The sequence below is a fragment of the Thermobia domestica genome, chromosome 6, assembly GCF_964235325.1.
Source record: "Thermobia domestica chromosome 6, izTheDome1.hap1.1, whole genome shotgun sequence".
Taxonomy (NCBI): Eukaryota; Metazoa; Arthropoda; class Insecta; order Zygentoma; family Lepismatidae; genus Thermobia; species Thermobia domestica.
In genome coordinates this window covers 6,302,488-6,326,626 of record NC_137459.1, presented here as the reverse complement: position 1 = coordinate 6,326,626, position 24,139 = coordinate 6,302,488, and the positions used below count along the sequence as shown (strand labels likewise).

Here is a 24,139-nt window from a genome sequence, read left to right as displayed (position 1 = left end):
CCTGGAAGATCAAAAATCGTTCCCATCAGCATCGACGACCTTCAGCCAACGTTCTGAAAGGCGATGAATATCATCGCGGTAGAACTTGGTGGGCCGTGAAGCGAAGAAGGTATCAAGTTCATTTTGCACATCTACTAGGGATTCGAACTGGCGTCCTCTACGATGATTGTCCAAGGAATGGAACAGGTGATAATTGGATGGTGCAATGTCCGGCGAGTATGGAGGATGCAACAGTGTTTCCCATCCAAGGCGTAGAATGATGTCCCGCGTCATCCTATCCCCGTGGGGCTTAGCGTTGTCCTGTAACAGGAGGACACCTCAGAAGTATTGGCGTCAAAGTTTTGAGTTTTCTTTGAACACGGCTCAACTGCTGACAGTACACAATTGCATTGATGATCTGAGCAGCTGGTAGTAGTTCGCGATGCACGTGCCGCTAGCAGTCCACCAAACACACTGGAGGACCTTCTTCTGGTGCACTGCTGATTTCGGCTGTTTTGAAACCGGTTTATGGGATGCTAAACAATGATGATGGCGCCGTGGAGCTTCGTACAGGACCCACTTCTCATCATGTCAGCACGTTGTCCAGAAATCGCTCCTTCCTCAGCCGAGACAGCAACGAAACACAGGTGTCTGCTCGCGTTGCCTTCTAGCCCGGAGTCAAATCATGTGGGGTCCATTGACCCAACTTGTAGTGCTTTCCAAGTTGATGGAGGTGCTGCCGAATGCTTTCTCCACTCACACAGAATTGTAGTCTCAATTCATCACATGTCTGGCCACTGTTCGCCCGAATTGCTGCCTGAAGATCTTCATTTTGTACATGTGTTGGTCTTCCGGCAAGTGGTGCGTCTTGGACTGTTTCGTCACTGTCCTTAAACTTGTTAAACTACCGCTGCACTGTCCGCGTAGTCACGACACCCTCATCAAATGCCTGGCATATCTTCCGCCCCGCTGATGCGGCGTTTGACCACAGTTTGAACTCGTACAGCGTACACGCCCTTACGACGCTCTGTGGAGGTCCCATGTTCACTCTGTCCTTACCCAAGTTCACGGTGTAACTGAAGTGCCACAACCAGGTATTATGTTGGATATACCTACACGAACAACTGGCCTTCGCCTTATCTCCATTCACATTCAGTTCACGGTATGAGTGTCAATTAAACACAGACCTCCACAAAAAGCGACAGAACGTTCTTTGTCACCTTTACACATGTATTTGAAATTATGGTAATTACTTAATTTCTTCATGAATGAAAATTATGAATTTAGATTTACTTAATATTAATTAACATACTAAAAATACACTAACTCACATACACACACATATATATAATTTATATGTAATGTGTGTTAAATGCAGAGAAAACTAAATACATGGAAGTGCGTCGGGACCGTAATACGGCAAATTGTGGAGGCGTTAAAATATTAAATAATGCTTTTGATAAAGTGGATACTTTCAAATATTTAGGATCAATATTAACAGACGAAAATCATATTCACGAAGAAATTAAATGTCGACTAAAAGCAGGGAATTCGTGTTACTATTCGGTTCAAAATCTCTTGTCGTCGCGAATTCTGTCGAGGAATTTGAAGCTTAAAATATATAAAACGATAATCATGCCTGTTGTTCTGTATGGTTGTGAAACATGGTCGCTTACTCTGAGGGAAGAACATAGACTGAAAGTATTTGAGAACAGGATCCTGAGAAGAATATTCGGACCCAAGAGGAACGAGAATGGGGAATGGTGGAAGCTTTATAACGAGGAATTACATAGTTTATACGGTTTACCCAACATTGTTAGGGTCGTCAAGTCGAGGAGGCTTAGGTGGGCAGGTCATGTAGCTAGAATGGAAGAAAGTAGAAACGCTTTCAAAGTCTTGACTGGTAGACCCATAGGAAAACGACCATTAGGAAGACCTAGGCGCAGATGGGAGGACAATATTAAGATGGATCTCGCAGAGATAGGAATACAAAGTAGAAACTGGATGCAATTAGCTAAGGATAGAAGTCAGTGGAGAGCTTTTGTGAACGCGGCACTGAACCTCCGGGTTCCATAGGCCATAGAGTTAGTTAGTTAGTTAGTTTAGTTATATGTAATGTGTGTGGGCTATATCTTTGATATGTAGATAGATAGATACAAATATCACACACACACGCACAAATAATACGTACGCTCTGACCCGTTAAGTCCCTATTCTACAACTGCATCAAGTTCGAAAATGTTTTTATTTCCCTTGTTTACCTTCATTTTTTATATTCTTGCGCTACCAGCAGCTTGCGTCTGTTTCTTCACTTCTCTCATTTTTCATACCTTCATTCTCACCATCGTGATTAACCCGATTCGATGGAAAAACGGGATTAACTAACCAAACTCATCAGCATCAAAACGCCGAACACATATTTCAGACTTCGACCGTTTCTCATTTTGAGAACGTTGCTGCGTGCACTATAAATCATTACTTGGTGGCATATATATATACTGTGTATATAGTGTATATATATATATATATATATATATATATATATATATATATATATATATATATATATATATATATATATATATATATATCACATCGTCATTAAGAAATCATGTGCAATAACAATGTGTACGTAATAAGTAAAAACTATCGTGGGTTTTCTCGGGGTTCTCTCGTTTCCTCCCACTTTCTTCAGTCCACCATTTCACTCATCTCTCATCATCACCGTCTCCTTTAGCCTAACCGGCATAACCGTGGGACGTAAAACTCAGAGATTTCATTTCATTTCATTTTGAAATAATTGGATTGCAAGCGTAGCGAACAAGAAATTTTTTTAACAAATCCATTTCTTTGAAACCTTCAACAATATTGATTTAATAGGGTGCCAATACTTTGTTGGGGCGACGTATCGTTTACTCATTTCCACCTAGGGATGGGCACGAGTCTAGTTAAAACTCGACTCGACCCGAATTCGAGTGTAGTTTCGAGTCGAGTCAAAGGTAACTTTCTGGAGTCGAGTTCCGAGCTGAGTCACTGCTTTTGAGGTCGAGTTTTGAGTCGAGTCGAGTTTGATAAATGGCTCGCTCGTACAGCTCGTTTTAGCTCGTTTTGAAATCATGTTCTGATTAGACTGGAAAGCGGTAGTCATGAGAAATGTAAGCAGTAATGTGGAATACTTTTAGTGTTGCTCATGAAAGGGGACATTACTCGCATCTCGTCTAGTCTCGGTAACAAGCCGACAATAGACTTTTATAACGAGACTGCCTCGTATATACTGTAGATCTTACCATCAATGCTGATACGTGCACGGTCGAATTTTTGAGCCGAAGCAGAAGCCCAACCCTGCTAGTGATGTCAACCGGCTCGGCTTGGTTCAACTGAGCGTAAAACTCGAACCAGCTTGGATGAGATGAGCCATCGACTCGGTTCAATTGAGCCGATGGCTCGAGCCGGCTCGGTTGGGATGAGCCACTGACTAGGCTCAGGTGAGCCATCGGCTCGAGCTAGCTATGTTCAAACGAGTCCACCGGCTCTGTTCGACTCGGCTCATCTGAGCCGTTGGGTCGAATCGTCTCGGTTGGGGTGAGCTATCGGTTCGAGCCAGCTCGGTTGGGTGAGCTGTTGGCTTGGCTCACTTTTCGGTTCGGCTTGATAGTGAATGACCTGTAGCCGAGTCACTCCTGCTCTTGACAACCCTTAGCAGTTTTGAACAAGTTTGGCCAGCACCCTATAACTTTTAATAACTTTTGGCTCGAGCCCCAATACTTGCTGCTCCGGTACTCAAATGCAGAACCTCGTGAACGACGTTCTTGCCTCCTGAAGATTTCTCGACGACCGAGATCCGCAGTCGACTAGTTTTTAGTATTCAGATACAAACCGCCTACCTTTCATGGTTATACACGGTGTTATAATAATAATAATAATAATAATAATAATAATAATAATAATAATAATAATAATAATAATAATAATAATAATAATAATAATAATAATAATAATAATAATAAGTAGAAGTAATAGTAGTATCACTGATAACAATTATATTGTGTATGTGGAATACTTGAAAATAGTACAGTACTTCAAATTACACACAGGATTTAGCTCGATTTGGCTCGACTCGACTCGAAACTCGACCTGAATTCAAGTCGAGTTGGAGGGAATTTTTTCGACCCAAGTTCTCGAGTCGAGCTGAAAGATGCCTGTTTCGAGTCGAGTCGAGTTTCAAAGAAAACTCGCTCGAACTCGCTCGTGCCCATCCCTATTTCCAACGCTTTTTTTTCTCCTTGCTCACTCGGCGCCCTCTTGCTATCAGCCCTCGGGGCGGTTGCCCCGTTCGCTCTTCCCCCCCAGGCTACGGCTCTGGATATATTATAAACAAGCTTTCGCTGCGTTTTACAGGTACATTTTCGAAATAAAATTGAGCTTCCTTGTGACTATGTGGATAGCGTACGCGCCTTTGGCGTGGGAATCCCGGTAGGAGCTCATGTTGTTAAGCTGTAGGTCTATGTCTCTTACAGCCTGGCTGCTGAAGAGCGCTAAACTCAAATTCAATCCGAAATAAAACTACCTACATACTCTTCTGTGGTTCGATCACAACCCAGTCCATCTAATAACTCAATTGCACTGGAAGTAGCGCGCTTTCACGGTGGCTGTTGACATCACCAAGGTTCGATGTTTGGTTGTCATTTCGGTTAACATTTCAATAATTTTTCATTTCAATGTAATGATCCGGATATGTGACGATTACGATAACTGGAGTTCGGATAATTATAGTTCTACTGTATTTATATACAAAATTATATCTGTTACATAAATGTACTATATTTATAAGCTGTATTTTTAACTTTCTAAAGAAGTATGAACTAATTGTAATGTACATCTGTTCTTTGCAGTGAAACGACAACTCACGAAGTGATCGTTGCTTTGTTAAAGAAATTTAAGGTTGTAGATAATCCCAGGAAGTTTGCGTTGTATGAGCGGTATTACGAACAAGGAGAAACTACGAAAGGTGGGTAAATATTCTGGACATTTTCTCTACTTCTTTGACATTATATTTAAACTTTACAAATGTCATCACGTAAATTTATGTCGAAGAAAGTTAGGAAAGTAGTTTAGTACTCGTATATCAAGAAAATTCAGTACGTTAAGAGGTTCCACTGCGAAATTAAAATACCGCTAATTTTACAGTAATTATGTGATATCTTCAAATAGATAAAAGATAATCGAAATGTGAAACAAGAGCGCCCTAGACAATATTATTTTGCATGAGGTACCGTTATCATGAGTCACCTAGTAGCTTGCCGTTTGCAGTCATTTAGAAACGCGAAAATAAATGCCGATTTTGTAAATGGCTGGAAATCGAAAGCAGATAAGTGAGTCGTGATAACGGTATCTCATGTAAAATATTATTGTCTAGTGAGCTCTTGTTCCACTTTTCCATTACCGTAAGACGGGGTTACTTTGCACACCAGGGATTACTATGCACAAAATATGAAAAGAATTTCACAGTCCTCTATCGGTAAAACCATGAACTGTAAAGAGAAAGTTTCAACTGCCACCGTAAGATAGAGCATCGAACTGTATTTTGGCTATAATAGCGGTTCACATTAGTTCTAATTACGCGGAGGGTTTGTTGTTGTATTGGTATGGAAAATAGTCACTGTAAAGACCGCCAAAATTTGAAAGATATCACGTACAAGAATTTCCGTCAAAGTTAAGTCACTTTCGTAGAATACCACTGCGTATAATGGAACTTTGATGCAATAGTTGAAATTGAAATGTGAAACGTTTTAAAGTGATAAAGAAAAAGTAAAACTGGGAGAAGGCAGTTTCAGCCTCTACTTGAGGTTACTTTGCACCGGTCCAAAATACAGCTTAGATAGGAAATTATTACTACTGGATCCTCCTGCATTCTAAATTTAGGTAAATTTCCTATTTATGTAGATGTCGGAATTGATTTATTGTTGGAAAATAAATTACAAACAGTGGCGGAACCAGAAAAATGGTTTCAGAGGGCCTTCATTCACAAAGACTTCGTTTTTTTTTTAGAAATCACTAGGTTTTTTTGGGGGGAAGGGTGGGGGGCTTGAAGCTTATATGTATAGGGATGACTAACATTAGATTTTTAAAACATCATGCAATTTGGGTGGGCTTCAGTCTGAAAGTCCCAAACCCTGTAAATCTGTAAACCCTTCCACTGATTACGGTTGGGATGATATTTTTGGACGTCAGGAGTAATCGAGGCAAATCAGTTTACGAGGATTGTTTTTTCTGTTCCTGAGTTGTTATTTTTGTGGTACATATGCTAAACTATTAGAATGTGGTTCCTGTGTCGGTACCAAGAAATACATAATTTTCTTTACAACTATTGGTAATTCATACTAAGTATCGATACCGGTACCCTCATTGTAATACCAATATTTGTAGGCAGTATGCAGTTTTGTGTAGAAATTAAAATGTATAAATACTGAAGGGAAAACGTTGCACACAAACGGCATGTTCGTATGTTGAACATACTTTCTTGTATGTTGGGCAAAGTAACTCCATAGGTGGGGTTACTTTGCACCAAAGTTTATAATTCAGTAACTATGCTCATACTCAATGTTTACTAATGAACTTGCACGAATGTTTTCCTTATATATCTAGCTATTATATATTTAAAATACAATGTTCTAAATTGTTACATTTGTAAGTTACATGCGATTTTCTTTAAAATTCCTTAAATCTTGTGCAAAGTAACCCCGTATTACGGTATCCATCTTCTTTTATGCTATTTTTGGATCAAAAGACCCAATATATTTCAGGCAAAAATTTCCTTGTACGCCTTATATCTGGAGAACTACATATAGTGTAGCCAAACCTTATATCTTTTATGTATTGGAAGATATCACATGATTACTGTAAAATTAGCAGTATTTTAATTTCGCCGTGATGGGCCTTCTTAAGATGAATATTTAATATCATTTGGAATTTGAAATCTATTCAATAGCCGAGACTAGTTGCGTGTTCCTCTGACAGTATTGTGAGGAAGTGCCTATAATGTAAAAATTGACTTGTTAATAGTAGAAAATGCAATATGGTTAAAGTCGCCGTTAGTAATGAGGATATTAATCGATTGACTTCATGAACTAACTACACCGAGAGAATTGCTCTAGCTCTCTACTAAAAAAAAAAAAAAAAAAAAAAAAAAAAAAAAAAAAAAACTCTCTTACGTTCAAGATTTATCTCTAGGAGTAACAAACATACGGATTTATTAACATTTCAATATTATATATACTACTTGTGTAATCCTAATAACAATAAGATAAATGCTTGTAACTGACTATTTAATGATTAGTTGTAAAGCACTTAGTAAATATTTCTAAGTATTGTAAAAATGTTCCAATTATTTTATTTATTTTATTTTTATTTATTTACTAGCTTAAAAACCCATTCTTTTCATGGGTCAGGTAAAATATCTGTGTAAACAAGCTGAACAACAAAAGAACAAAATATCCGTCATTTTCTACTACTTTTATATATTCCAGTAAACGCAACTTGAAACCCTCCTGGTCCGAATTTTGAAGGAAAAAAAACGCCTCTGTCCCTCCGCCGATGGGGCTGTATTTGGAAGTCAACGCCTGTGCGAGTATCACTATTCATCTCAGCGACCACGAAAACTATGGATTTGACACCAATATCGGTCATTTCGGATTATTTTTACGTGTCTCGGTATCCCCCATCCGATAACCCTTGGCCCGCAGCCGAATGGGGTGAATTTGGAATTTCCCTCGACTTACACAAAATTTTCCCTTTTCTTATCAAATTTCCCCGTTTGTTGAAAAAATAACTATTTTAGTTTAACGTCACACGTTTATGCCGGTTAGGCTAAGGAAAATGATGATTAAGGCAAGTGAATGATGATGGACGAATTGGTGGTATGACATGTGAGAGGAAACGGGAGAGAAACACGATGTCCACCACAAACTTACTCGGACCGGGATCGAATCAGGGTCCCCACGCACCAGAGGTGTGCGGTCTGACCCACCGTGCCCTCTCACCCTAGTTTGTTGATTGTCCAATTCCTATGACAGAAATTTTGTGATAAAATTAATTTAGCTATACTGAAGGAAGTGCCAACCACATTTATTTTATTCATTTGCTTTTTGCTTCTATTTTTTTCCTTTTTCTTTACTTTTCCGTCACTTTTTTAAAACAAAAAATACATACAAATTCACCCAGCATTAATGGGTACAAATTATGCTACATTAAACAGACACACACAAACACACACACACACACACAGAGAGAGAGAGAGAGAGAGAGAGAGAGAGAGAGAAAGAGAGAGATTATTGCTATTTTATTGGTTCAGTTCTAAAGAAGACAGATAAATCTAAGCATTCATATTAATCAGTCAGTCAGCGTGAAAATTTCCCTGGATTTTCCCATTTTATTGTAAAAAATTCCTTTTTCTCTATTTGCTAAATTTACCTATGAAATTTCGCTAGATTAGGGAAATTTCCCTCAAACTACGAATACTGCTCCTCGTCACATCCGGTGATTAAAAGAAACAAATAGAGAAAAAACATGCATACATCAAAACTGCTTAGAACTAGAAGTACGTGATCAGAAAAGGCAAGGACGTTTGCAGCACAAAAGTCGCTAAATCGTCATATTTAAAATCACCAAAAAAAAGTCACCAGTCAGAAATATATTTTTTGTTGCTATCTTCGAAGTCGAATTCCCTAAAGAACCTATCCGGTTGCAATGATTTAAACAGACCTTGGGGGATATTGCTGAAATTCAGCTCAAAACTAATGTAGAAGAGACTACGTAGATTCTACATTTGAAAAGCAAATTGTCCTAAAATGGATGGAACATAATAAAAAAAATCACGAAACATGAACATTAAAGTCAATGGCAAATCAATGGATAAAATGAAATCGTCCACATATGTCAAAAACTACAATAAAGAGATGGCTAATTGAAAGCTTATTACAAAGACATAATAAAGAGCTTAAAAACGATGTATAGCACGTAAGGTAAATATGGATAGAACATTGTCAAAAGTCAAGTTGTTTGAGTAAAATCAAGAATAATGATAAAGTATATAATAAGGAGATGGTTAATTGAAAGCTTATTGCAAAGACATAATAAAGAGCTTAAAAACGTTGTATAACACGTAAGGTAAATATGGATAGAACATTGTCAAAAGTCAAGTTGTTTGAATAAAATCAATAATAATGATAAAGTATATAATAAGGAGATTGTTAATTGAAAGCTTATTGCAAAGACATAATAGAGAGCTTAAAAATGATGTATAACACGTAAGGTAAGTATGGATAGAACATTGTCAAAAGTCAAATTGTTTGAGTAAAATCAAGAATAATGATAAAGTATATAATAAGGAGATGGTTAATTGAAAGCTTATTGCAAAGACATAATGAAGAGCTTAAAAATGATGTATAACACGTAAGGTAAATATGGATAGAACATTGTCAAAGGTCAAGTTATTTGAGTAAAATCAATAATAATGATAAAGTATATGAATCTTCTGCGAATTACCCAGGGCAACCCTCGCAGATATTATCTCACATCTGGATTTGAAATTTCCAGACTCGATTTAGCACCGGTAGTTCAGTGGTAGAGCGTTCACCTCTGTTGCTTGGGGTCCCGGGTTCGATCCCAGCCCCCGCCAAGTGAACTTTGTGGTGGACAAACACCGTGTGCGTGGGTTTTCTTGGGGTTCTCCCGTTTCCTCCCACTTTCTGCATTCCACATTTCATTCTTTACTCATCATCACCGTCTCCTTTAGCCTAACCGGCATAACCGTGGGACGTAAAACTCAAAGATTTCATTTCATTTTTTCTATTTAGCACGCAACGTGGTTTTTGACCTGATCACGTGATAGTTTGGTCCTTATGGCAAACCGGATATGCCCTTTGGTGCCTTTTCCCCCGAATTGGCAACACTATTTTCATGATTCTATTTATTATTATTATTATTATTATTATTATTATTATTATTATTATTATTATTATTATTATTATTATTATTATTATTATTATTATTATTGTAAAGTGAAGATGTTTCTCGAACATACTTACCCGAAGTGTTCAAACATTGTCAACATTATACAAATATATTTTTTTAAAATTATATTCACACCTAATTCAGATCAAAATGTATGTTTAATATATAATTTGTTTGATTTATTCCAGTGAAAATGAGGCGGATATCCGACAATGAAAAGCCTTTGGTACTGGCATTGTTGTGGAGCTGCGAAACGAATTGTAACAAGATGTTCGTACTTCAAGAAAATGAAACCGGAGACATCTTGGTAAGAATACAAACAAGTTGATGGCTTTAAAACAAAATAGATTCAAATTTGGAATGAAATTACATTAAATAAAATAGTTATAAGTATTTGATTTCATTTTAAAATTTTATTGCAATTCACACTTTATAACATATGTATACTAATGATGCCCTGCACAGTAGAAGTAAGTGGAAGGTTAATGTACCTTCATGATCTTTAGCAATTAATCGTTAATTGATTTCAATTTGAACCAATAGGAGTACTGTAATACTTTTTTAAGCCGTGTTTCATGACAATCGATAAATATTGGTGCTAGACTGTGAGGAACCGCAAGTAGCGATATTAGTGTAACTGTTTACTATTAGGAATTGCGTGACACACAAAATGACACGTTTCCCTTTTATAAATAGAACAATACAAAGGTGTATCAAAAAGTAAGGTGAATTTTCGATTTACTGAAAAATGTGCAGAGATAAATATCTGTTTGACACATGATATAACAGTAACATTCCACATAACAACCAAACATACATTCCAACGTGACACAAAATTATCCATGCCCTTTGCAAGGAAATGTTGCTTCAGGTTCCCTAACCACGTAACCATGGCCTGTTGTGTCTCCTCCACAGAGGCGTTTCTTTAGGAGTCCAAATAAGTGGTAGTCAGAAGGGAGAAGGGGCTGGATCAGGGCTCTACGGAGAATGGTCAAGAATTTCCCAATTAAAACTCATGATGTGTTTACAGGTCCTTTGGGCTGCATGTGATTGTGCGTTATCGTGCAGTAAGAACACCCTCTCCGTGGTGCCGATTTTCGTTTCTGACATATGACTGCTTTGAGTCTGGCTTTAGTTTGGCAGTACGTGTCCGGAGTAATGCTCGTACCCTTTGTTAGAAGTTCAACATGAAAAAATCCTTACGGTCGCAAAACACAGGAACCATTGCTTTCTTAGTAGACGTTGTGATCTTGAATTTCTTGGCCGTTGATGAGGACAGATGTTTCCATACCATTCTTTGTCGTTTTGATTCAGGTGTCTATAGGGATATTGGAGTTTATCGCTTGTTATGATGCTATTAAGGAATGAATTACCTTCGTGAGCATATCGTGTGAGATGGATCAGGGGAATGTTCATTCAAATGTGTTTTTATCCTCACTTAGAGGTTTTCATTCCGAGCCCGTGCTCACTTTCCTGAAGCTAAGTTGATCTTGGAAGATACACTTCATTAAACCATTGGATTTCCAATTCATGTGCAATGTCAGTCAACTTCACTCTTCTGTGAATGTGTCGCACCATAAATACACTTGTTTCTGCAACATAACACTTTCTCTGTTCACCTCCACCAATTCTCGATGAACGTCAGATGGCTTCTGTCCCTTGACTCATAAGAAACGAGAAATACCGCCTCACACTTCCTCCTTGAAGTAATCTTCAAGTCGATGCTCCATCTTTAAATTGTTTTAGGCACCAGATGGGTTGACGTAGAAGGCAATAATTACCGTCAGACTTCCCTCACTTTGGTATCTGCAACATAAAGAATAATTAGCTACAAAAAAAACTTTAGGTTTTAGAGACAAATTTACCTTATTTGTTGATACATGTTTGTAAGTAATTAAAATTTAAGAAGTAGCCCTCTTCAAGTGGTAGCAGCATTGTTACATTTTTAATAGTTTCTGAAAATATTCACTAATAAGAAATACATTAAAATACTAACGATTGTGTTGAGGTTGGTGTAAAGTAGCTAGGTATATGCAATTATTTTTATTATAGGTTATAAATATATGGAAACCCGTCCGTGGCGATTCTTCCCTAAAACTCTTTGGTTATCAAATATGAAGTTTTTTTTTTTTTTTAACTCAGCTTCTAACTGCTTTAAATGTTTCAGCTATTTTTTCTTGATTCTCCTAAATTTTTAACTAGCGTTTTCCGTCATGACACCCCTGTAAACTAACTATACAGTTGACAGCAAGTATTTCTCCCCGCCCTACTCATCTAGCAGCATCTCTGAATAGTCTAACTGTGAGTACGCGTAGAGAAAACGTAGTTTTCTGTTAGTCTAAATGTAATTCTCAAATTGGTAACACTTGTTCTAAACATATTACTAAAAGAATGTCTATAAGCTGGGTGTACACATTTGCAGTGTTGGGTAAGTTACTTGTAAAAATGTAACGCGTTACAAGTTACTTTACTTTCTCTTAAAATGTAACGCGTTAGTAACGCGTTACTTGCCCGCAAAAAGTAACTATTACTTTACTTCGAAAGTAACGCGTTACTAACGCGTTACTTTTAGGTCCGAAACTTTAAAAATGTGAAAAAAATATGACTTCAATTTTCCGTACTGCTATTACTACCACTATAATAATAATAATAATAATAATAATAATAATAATAATAATAATAATAATAATAATAATAATAATAATAATAATAATAATTATTATTATTATTATTATTATTATTATTATTATTATTATTATTATTATTATTATTATTATTATTATTATTATTATTATTGCACGTTCTGAATCGCTTTATGTAAATGCAAGGACAAATTTTTACTTGATATATGAGCATTTTTATATAATGTAACTGATAAAATGCCATACTGCGTTACTCGTAAGGATGGACACGAGTGAGTTCTACCGAGTTTTCTTTCACACTCGATTCGACTAGAAACAGACATCTTTGAGCTCGACCCGAGAACTCGACTCGAAAAATTTTCTCCAACTCAACTCGAATTGGGGTCAAGTTTCGAGTCGACTCGAACCAAATCCGGTGTGTAGTTTTGAGTACATTCTTCAAGTATATTACATAGACAGTATAATTATTATCAATGAGACTACTACTACTACAACTTATATTATTATTATTATTATTATTATTATTATTATTATTATTATTATTATTATTATTATTATTATTATTATTATTATTATTATTATTATAACAACATTGTATATAAAAATGAAAGATAGGCGGTTTGTATTTGAATACTAAAAAAACTAATTGATTGCCATCCTCGGTAGTCGTGAAGTCTAGGATTCAAGGACATTGTTCACGAGCTTCTGAATTTAGGTTGAGTATTCGGGCTCGAGCCAAACAATGTTAAAAGTTATAGGTCACTGGCCAAATATCTTCAAAACTGCTCGACCCGGGTTTAGAATTTTCAAGGACTCGAGCAGCTCGGCTCACACCTCATTCACTATCGACCCGAACCGAGAAGTGAGCCGAGCCAACAGCTCACCCAACCGACTCGGCTACAGCCCTCGGCTCAGTTGAGCCGAACCGAGCAAATGGCTCATCCCTACCAAGCCAGCTCGAGCCGATGGTTCACCCCAAGTGAGCCGGCTCGAGCCATCTTCTCAGTTGAGCCGAGCCGAGCTGAGCTTGTTATAAAAAATCTTTTGTGGTCTCGCTATCGAGACGAGACGAGATGCGAGCAGTGTCCCCTCTCGTGAGCAACAATAAAAGTATTCCATATTACTGTTTAGCTTACATTTCTCATGGCTTTCGTTTTCCAGTGTAGGCCATGATTTCAAGACGACTTAAAACGAACGAGCCATGTATCAAACTCGACTGGACTCGAAACTCGACGTGAAAAACTGAATCGGCTCGGAACTCGACTCGAGGATATTACCCTTGACTTGACTCGAAACTCGACTTGAATGCGAGTCGAGTCGAGTTTTAGCTTGACTCGTGCTCATCCCTATGCGTTAGAAAAGTGGTTGCTTATTAACATTTCTGCTAAACTAATTATATAATAATAACAATGTTGTTTTGTAAAATTAAAAATAAAGAATATAGAGAAACATTACACTACTCTGTAATCAACTGGACTGTAGGATAAGCAAACTGATCTGAAAGAATTCCAATATCACATATCATCAGCAAACTATTTTCTACTAATAAAGTAGTCCTGCTCATCAGAACACAGTTTATTCATATTAAACCCTTATTGTAAATCGTTAATTATGGTACCCTAGTTGTTGATAAATATTTTCTGCCGTGACACTTCAGACACTTTACTTTTAAATTCTGTCCACCATCATCCTCAGTTCTTAAGAAAAAAAGTATTCTTTCAAATGTGCGAACGGTAAAATATTTTCGTTCTCCATCTTTATAAAAACAATACCAATCAAAGTAAAATAGACTACCGACACCATTTCACTCCTCGTTCACTCACTGAATGTATTGATTTGGAGCTGGCAAAATCTACGAGAAAATCTTCCAGGTGCTTGCAATCAGTACACGTGATTTCCCTAAGGCTGTCCTCATCTTCAAAAAACTGCAAGTGGCACTACGAACTTATCTGTTTCTCTGTGTGTCTGTGACTGTCGGTCACTGACATACGTAGTTCACGCTCGATTGTTTCATTCTGAGAAATTCACTTACAGGAAAGAAACATTTGTTTCCGAAAAAAAATGTACATATATTGTAGTTACTCATCCGAAATGTAACGCGAAAAAAGTAACGCAAACTAGGTACGTTACTTAAAAATTTGTAACGCGTTACCGTTACAGTTACTTTGGAAAAAATGTAACGCCTTACTAGGAAACGTTACTTGCGTTACGTTACTTCCCAACACTGCACATTTGCTTGTGGCTGTAGATAGAAAACGTGTAAATGATTAGCTCGTTTTAATTATGACTAATAATTTATTGCTTTCTTCTGCAGTGGGAAGCTTTCACACTACCTGAGCTGAACAACTTCTTACGAATCCTTGACCGAGAGGAGGAAGAGTATAAGAAAATGGTTCGTCAAAAGTACCAGTTGATGGCGATGAAGATTCAGGAAGCCATGGAGCGCCTTCGACCGTGCCCTGAAGAAACTGACATCGAGAAATCAAGTTCCGCTGAAGGAGACAACCAAACAGCCTCCTGAGTCAATAACTTCCAAATCCTTTGGATCTTCCGATTGTTTATAAGCAAGACTGTACAGAGGCTGTTGAATTGTTGAGGGTTTTTTTCTTAGAAATTAGGTGAAAGACTTGAGGATGACAGTGATCTAGTCATAACAAGAATGGAATTTCATTTTGTGATGAGCTCAAAAGACTGTTTTTTGAGGAGTCGATTTGTACTCCGTACTAAAAGTTGGTGGTGCATGTCTGAACCGAAACCAACGTTCCTCGTGGAAATACGGTTAAAATGAGTGCAAGTACTCAAAGGATGTACAGTGTGAAATAAAGAAAAGTATTTAGTATGTGAGTTATATTTTGGCCTATTGACGTTGATAAGAAGCCAGAATATTGAAGGAAGTAAGAGTATTCTACGTTTGTTATGAGTTCTCAATTTTCCATAGTTATGTCTTCTACGTAATTTGTTGTTATTTTGACTGTTCTCTGGCTACCAAGTTCCTGTTCAGTGGTTTGTGTTGTGTAGATTCCTTGTATGATACATTTTACAATGTAATGTTTGTTAACCAAAAATTGTATCATTTCAACAGTGAACTTAGCTTAATATCAGTTCCAGTAGCCGCAGTGCTTGTACAAAAAAACAATTATTATATTACTATTGATGTTAGGATTTAGTATATTTTGTTTCCGGCGTGTACAGAATATAAGTTTCAAATAATGCAATAATATAAAATGATCTAAGAGAGATAGTGTTTGCTCATATCGTCTGCGAAGATAAAGACAGCTTTCATATTCGAGATATTTCTTCAGCTCGTCACTCGATACAAACATGAAAATTATATAAAAATTACGTAAGCGACAGTATTAGAGAGAACGAATTATAATTGTTACTAAACATAATTGCGCATAACAAATAACAACCAAACTGAATGGTATTATTTCATAACTTAGGAACTTTTTCGATGAAATTAGAACAGGAAGCTAAATTAATCTGAGTAAAGTAGCTCACAGACCTAATAATTTAAGTTCATTGGCCACAACAGTAGCGGATGGTTACAATTATGTTTCAAGACTCAATATACAGGGTGGACCATTTATCTTTAAACGCTATTGTCATATTTAAAGTGATAGATAAAAGACACTGATATTTTGCACAATCAGCGGGAACACTGTTTGACATAATCTGCATTACCTCCAGATTAAGAGTATTTTTAACACAATATAAAGTTGTATTTTTCAAATGTCACTAATTTACGTTATTTTAATTTTTAAATCTACAAATTAAACAAAAACAAACAATATCACACTTATTCTTAAGTACTGCAAACTAAGGACGTTAGGGTATCACAAACGTCTAAATTTTGGAAGTCTTTACAACAGTAATATCCAACTCAGATGGACGGAACAACGCACATCGAAATTGTATTAGTGTCGAATACTATGATCACGATATGAGATATTTTATGGAATGTTTGACTTCTTTTTTTTTTCGAAAGGCTTTAGTTCAAAAACATGATCAGGTAAGTATCACACCTAGGCACAGATTTTTGATACTCGTAAGTGCCATCTACAGCAATTTGATATCTTAAACCGTTCCCTAGATATGAAAAGGCATGGGTAGAGATTATTATACTGCTAAATAGAGTATTTGTGTCATTTCTTTTAAAATAACGATTGATTTCTTTTGTTTCTTTGACATTACAGCAACATTATTGGTGGTTGTAACTACAACCAGCTCTCGCAGTTGGATGAGTTTATGCAGTATTCCAAGCTTTAACTATGTTTATGATACCTCCAGAACGGTATGAGATATCAAATTGCTGTCAAGAGCGTTACAATATTTACGTCTTTTAAAACCATCCACGTGATATTTATCTAATCGCTTTTTCCAGATAAAACCTTGTGAAAATAGTCAAATTTTCAATCCTTTTAAAGTTTTCTCCTACTTTCTAGAAATCCGTTTTATCATGGTCGTACTTTTCGAATGTAATGTACCGCGAATGTACATTGACACGTCTATCTTACTTGCGTTATTACTGTCGTAAAGTCCTTAAAACCCTGGTTGTTTTCCGATGTTTTGTGATACCATATCGTTCTCAGTTTGAAGCGCTGAAATATAAGTTTAATATTGTATTTGAAATTCTAATAACCTGACGTAATGCCATTTGAAAGAAACAACGTAACTTTATGTTGTGTTGGCAGCATTGTTAGTGTGATGATATTGTGGAGTATTACGAACGATCCCCTCATGCCGATATTTGCTTTAGTTTGAAAATTACAAAGGAGTTCCATGATAAATGGTCCAGTCCTTCCTGTATATATTTTCATTCTTTATCATAATTTTGCGTGATCTTTAAGGGAGACAATTTTAACTATTTAGAATAGTTTTTCCGAAACGAAATTAATATTCTGGATTTGTCCTTGTTACTGTTATAGTTTTGTTACAAATAGTAACTTAACAAAAAACTGAATCTGAAAGACGAAATATCGAAAAGTATCCATCTCTATATCTTCAAATATCTCAAAAAATGGATGAAAGAAAATCCAATTATCAAGTTGAATATGAACAATAATTATAATATCTTTCCACTTTAAAGGAAAGAGTGTTTGCTTTTGAGGTATTTCGCAAAATATTTCTTTTACTTCAAAATATTGGTGTGACAGTAGTTCTTCGAGTACATTTCATAACTTGAGACTTAATTTGTTCACTTCCCGATTCAGGTATGTGGCTAAAAGTGACTCTAGACAAATATTGTTAGTAAAAATTGAAGTGGACCTCTTACTATTAATATTAGTCATTAAATTGGAAATTAATTGGAAATTTATGATTCTCATTAAAGAACATAACTTTGTGTCAGCTACTGTTCACAACAGTTAAAGAGTTGATAAATAAAACCCGAGCAAGTCAAAAGCACAATATGCACAGTTTTTCAGGAAACGAAAAAAAAAACTACTCTGTCTCTTTCTGCTGCGACACTACTAATTCAAACGTTAATTTATCTAAGTCAGAATCTGTTTCTGAATCAAAAGATGCAATTCAATCAAATTCAATTAAACATTTTCTTGTAGGCCTTATATCTGGAGAACTATATATAGTGTAGTAACCCAAAGTATCACTTAACTCAGTATGTTGTGCTTATTCCGAAAAAAAAAAAAACTCGATTTACGGGCCGTTCAAAATTTTGTGCCCCTCATCTAAAAACTAATTATTGGCCAAGATCGCAATTTTTGATACTTTTTTTTTGGTTTCCTAAAATTTTTGTTACAAAAAAATGATAACCTGTATAGATATGTTTATTCTAGAAACAAAAGATAGTGTTGCTTTGAGTATGCATTTCTAGACTTGTTCAGTTTCAACTATCAGTCCCTCGGTTCTTTCTTCAGTCGAAGCCATTAATGACTAAGAACTTGTTTCGAAATCGGAAATATATGTTCTACTACCTCTTCAAGTTGTTTTCTTTCTTAAGAAGTGTCTCTTATTCTTGTACACTGAAAGCCATTGATATTAATATGTAACCTATTAATGAGATGATTACTTCGATAAAAAGTAGGTTTCAACTTTTAATCAAAGCGTTTTAAATTTATATTTAAAAAGAGAAGCACGAAATTGCATTAGTCACTTTAGAATGAAAGCAAACTAACAAAGTTCTGTTGAAGTGAAAATTTGATATGAGAGAAAAATATAGATACTAGTATTTTTTTTTAATGATCTATCACAATGAAGTAAGAAAATAATAAAGAAAGAAAAATCTTGAATGTGAAAGTCCAAATGTTTTTCCATCGTTTTGTAGACGAGTAAACCCTTCTTTCAGTACCTATTTTATGTTGTTGCGTGACCAATGTAACCGTTTAGTTTGTAATTTGAAGGGAAGGTGTGAAAAAGGGAGACCCTGCCCTCCCGAAAGTTGAACAACCAAAGTAAAAGGCAGGTGGTGAATTTGTGATTCATTTCTGTTCTAGAGGTTAATTCTTGAAAGACAATTCCCAAGTACATTGTCAAAACTTAAAACGTTGTTAAAATGAAACAAAGAGAATTAGAAAAATGGTATAACTATTTTTAGAGTGTGTGCAATTGAATTTAAACCTCTGAAATCTCTGGGTGATATTTTTCGATAGATAAAAAAAATCTGAATATTTTCAGATAAAAATCTCTTTTGTATTACGAAAGATGAGAATAATGTAAAGGTTATTAATAACCTAGTGGGCTAGTAAGTTGTTCTGGTAAAGCTGTCGAAAAGTTTCTCTACAAAATCATCTTAAAGAATTGAAACAATCACAAGTGTAGATTTGCCTACATTTTCGAATAAGTTGGTAGTTTGGTGTAGTGTTCCATGACAGCTTGAAAAGATAATCAATTTTAAACAGTATTTAATGCCAGTTTGTGCAATTTGATGCCAGTTTCGTCTGAGTAATGTAGTTTTTATTGTAGATGAATATGACTGGCCTTATTATTCATTTAACAAACTTCCAGATAATGTATGTAAAGCGAATTTACAACACAATTGTTAACAAACAACAAAAATGAGAAACCGTGTGAAACAAAGTAGTCTATAGCTTGTATATAAAAGAAAAATCTCGGAATTCATGTAATATAATCGAGGAAAGCCCTGAAAGAATCTCAGTCAGGATGGGTGTGTACTAGATGCGAACCGGATACTTTCTAATTTTAAATTTGAAGCAACAATGCTAATTATTACTTTCTCTGTTGTTTTAGCATTGAAAACGTGAGATATCTGAACGATCACATTTTGCTTATAGAAAGACACACATTAGCTAGACATTAAACTTTGTGAAAACCTTGTAGCAATATAAGTTTGTGCAAAGTATTTTTTAAAGCAAAAACTGCAACAAATGATTAGCAAACGGCTGTTGTTCTATTATTATTAAGATAAGAAATGCTTAAATTGAGGAATTATATTTCGATTAAGTAACTTGTGGTGTGAAAATAAATAAATAAATAAATAAATAAATAAATAAATAATAAATGTAGCAGCGCCATTGACTGAAAACATAGTACAACATTTAGTACGAAAATTAACAAATATAAAGACCTGGAGACAAAATCGAAAACACATGGAAATGTCAGGAAGTTACATAGAGACCAATCATTATATCAACTACAGCTATTGTCCCTAAAAATATTCTGACACAACTGGAAGAGATAAACGCAAAACATCTAACAACCCTAGAAAAATCAGTAATTGTTGACACCTGTCATATGGTCAGAGAGTTGCTTCGAGAAAAAATTTTCTAATAATCTACACTTACCAGAAACGGCCATCAGATTAAGTTGAAACAGGTTTAGACTGAGATATAGGAATAATAATAATAATAATAATAATAATAATAATAATAATAATAATAATAATAATAATAATAATAATAATAATAATAATAATAATAATAATAATAATAATAATGTAACGAAAATCAAAAGAAGAAGATCATCATAACTTGAAGGAGATATGCACTGAAACGTTATATGAAACATGTTATTATCCGTTTCCAAATGAGTCATGTCAATTGGTGTTACTATCATTTCTTCGTTAAATAATTTTCCAGGACCGCAGTTATTCTAATAGTATATACTGCATGAGTAACTTGCACCGCGATTTTCTACCAATTATGCATCCTCCACGTCATTATAATCTAATTTATTTAAAACAATATTAATTCATTTCTCCATGAAACTAATAATGTCAGGAATTATCTAACAGAACTGCCAATGTATTCGAAAATGGTTACAACAATTGCAAATATATATTGGGTTAGGCTTCTGCCAAATTGTGAAATATAATTGAGACAAAATAAGTTTTTCAATATTCTAAATATGTTTCCCTAACACTACCGATTCATAATCATTAAGCTACCTCATATTTTCTTGAATTTGTATTCCTTGAAGTCATTGTGAATGCGCATACTGTAGTATATAACGGAAACATTAATATATGCCAATTATAGATTCAGTCGTATAATTATTGTTACAATTTAATGTAATCACTTTCTTATTGTTATATACATCATTATCATTCAAACTTCTGATAGCTTAAGTCCAACGTGTTTGAAGTGAAAGCAGAAAATCGTTAACTCGTGTTTGCAGGATAAAGTATTCTTTGAATTTTTTTTCCTAAGAATATATATATATATATATATATATATATATATATATATATATATTTGTAATGTTTGATATTCTTTTACTATTAACAGGACCAAACTTATTTATAATGCACAGTAAAGCTATCTCGCAATTGGCTATTTTCGGATTAAATTCCATATACTATAAATATGTTGTCCTGATTTTATTCCAGTTACCAGCAAATGGTATTCGGATGGTACATACTTACTGGTATAACTAGCCGTTTCTTTTTGGCATTAATATCTGCTTAAGAGGCCTAATCACAACGAAGTTAAAATGCCGCAAATTTTACAGTAATAATGTGATATCTTCAAGTAGATAAAATACAATCGAAATGTGGAACAAGAGCTCGCTAGAAAATGTTATTTTGCATGAGGTACCGTTATCACGAGTCACCTAGTAGCTTTCCGTTTGCAACCATTTAGAAACGCGAAAATAAATGCCGATTTTCTAACTGGCTGGAAATCGAAAGCAGATAAGTGAGTCGTGATAACGGTATCTCATGTAAAGTAATATTGTCTAGTGAGCCCTTGTTCCACTTTTCGATTATCTTTTATTTATTTGAAGATATCACATAATTACTGTAAAATTAGTGGTATTTTAATTTCGCCGTGATGGAGCCTCTTAATCGAGTCCATTGCACTTGAGAAATATCACAATACGCTATGTTCACGAATGATATTTAAAAGAACTATCTAACAGTATTAGGAAGAAATCTCCGTGTACCATATATACGAGCTTAGACATATATTTCAAGGAAATATATTTTCATTTAAAAATGTGAATGTTTTCTTGCTACTTTCAGAATAATGTTTCGTATATCTCGCACACATTATGCCAACTACTATGTCTTAAATTACTGATAAGTTGGTTGCATATTCAAAGTACTGTAACTTTTCAGTGAAAATAAGGAAATTAAACATTGTGAACTCGTATTAAAAATTTGGTTAATTGTAATTTGTAAAGCCATCGGTTTAAAAGCTACATATTTTGCAGTAAGATTCAATAGACTGCAAATCACATTGATGATGCTAAAGCTAAATCTGATATTGAACAATAGGAAAATATTGTAAGGTCCAAAATTTTACCTTTCGGAATTTGGCAGGGCATTGTTGTAAAGGCAAATTGAAACATTTCAAATGAATCTGTGTTAATTGTTTCTAAATTTTGAATGAAAAATTGGTACTTGTGTGTAAAGTTCAGAATAGTTTAGGACAAATGTGTGAGCATTATTAAAAAGTTAATAAATTGTAAATAAATTATATAAGTGGCTGTGTTGGTAATTAGTCAATTGTTAAACAATTATGAGAGTTTAAGTGCCAGCCAGTGTAAACATGATTTACTATAGTACGTGCAGGGTAACACAATTCATAGCACATTGTAGAACTATCAGGCCTCAAGTTGGTAGTGTGTGAAGGTTAGGCTTGTGCCTTTCATAATGGTTGTCTTAGAAGAAAGATCAAGGTTCCTGTAGTTCCGTAATTGTGCATTGCACACAGCAGTAAGCCTTAGTATCACCCAAATGACTGCTGAAATAGAAACTTATTGAAATGTGTCAGAAATTTAGTAACCCTGAACTTTCGAAATTGCACCATAGTTGTGTAACTTGACTCTTTGTAGAATATTTGCCTTTTATTCACGAGCAATAAAGAGTCTTGTTCTTTCCTCTGTAAACGTTTGTTACTAACGTCCTAATTTATTCGAAAACCTGCTTAAATTAATAAATCTCATTTTTCAAACAGTTATTGATTTGTCAGTGATGATGATGGCTAATGATTGAAGTAAAGCTATTGACGAATGATGATGAAGTTGAGAAGGCGTATGAGAAGCAAATTATCCCTGTTTGTGCCAAAATACCCTACATTTTCTTTACATTAGTTGGTCGTTATTCTCAAACAAAAGATATTTAATCTTCACCGGCTTCAATGGAAACCATTAGCTATGATGGATGACGTCAAGATAATTCTAAGTCATCTGTAAGTATAGTAGAACCTTTAAATGTCAAGTTACGAGTGAAATATATTCGCACACGTCAAATACATATCAGTCGTAAAAAGTCGTCCTTTACTTGATCTTTTTGTCTAACAGTAATAGTAATTACTGCTAATAACTAATAACTATTAACTCTTTAACTATTTAAACAGTGCTTGCATTTATTACATTTTTATTCTGCCCAATGAATTGGTTTCGAAATTCGATTGTGCATAATGGAGGCGCGGTGGCTCGGTGGTAGAGCGTTCACCTCCGGTGCTTGGGGTCCCTGGTTCTATCCCAGCTCGCGCTGTGTGGTCTTTGTGTTGGACAAACACCATGCCCGTCCGTTTTCTCCCACTTCCTTCATTCCACCATTTTCACTCATCTCTCATCATCACCGTCTCCTTTAACCTAACCGGCATAACAGTGGGACGTAACACTTAAAGATTTCATTTCAAAGATTTTCGATTGTGCATAATTTAGGAGCCAGAAACCTACAATCCACAATCTTTCACAGTTTATATAGCACATCAAGATCTATCGCAAAGCCAATTTTGATCTCGATCGGATGAGGATTGAACTCGTACGATACATAATGCCTTCGATTTCTTTTAAAGCAAAACATCAAACGAAGATCAAAAACTGTTCTAACTTTCGAGGAAAGATTCGACAACGAGCATACAGTTACGGCAGAAGGAAATCGTACAACAGGAAACAGTGTTTCTAACAACAGATCGAAAATGAGTGCGTTACTGTGTCTTTGTTAAGAACACTACTGTATTATAGGATGCATCTGGCCACCTAAAATGTCAACATAATCCCTAGCAGTGATCGGTCTTTTGAAAGCAATAATAAGAGCAAGATAATACTATGAAATTGCGGCTCACACCAGCCCATACCTA

General features: G+C 35.3%; 1 protein-coding gene across 3 annotated transcripts in view; it reads left to right on the top strand.

Moving 5' to 3' along the window:
- Positions 1-22,931, top strand: part of LOC145687831 (ras association domain-containing protein 5-like) — a 270,682-nt gene extending 247,751 nt beyond the window's left edge. For all 3 annotated transcript variants that reach the window (XM_081761284.1, XM_081761283.1, XM_081761285.1), the window contains 3 exons: positions 4,872-4,987; positions 10,179-10,297; positions 14,947-22,931. In XM_081761284.1, coding sequence (XP_081617410.1) covers positions 4,872-4,987; positions 10,179-10,297; positions 14,947-15,153 — 442 coding nt within the window. In that variant the 3' untranslated portion in view covers positions 15,154-22,931. The remainder of the gene's footprint in view (positions 1-4,871; positions 4,988-10,178; positions 10,298-14,946) is intronic.
- The last annotated feature ends 1,208 nt before the right edge of the window (positions 22,932-24,139 follow it).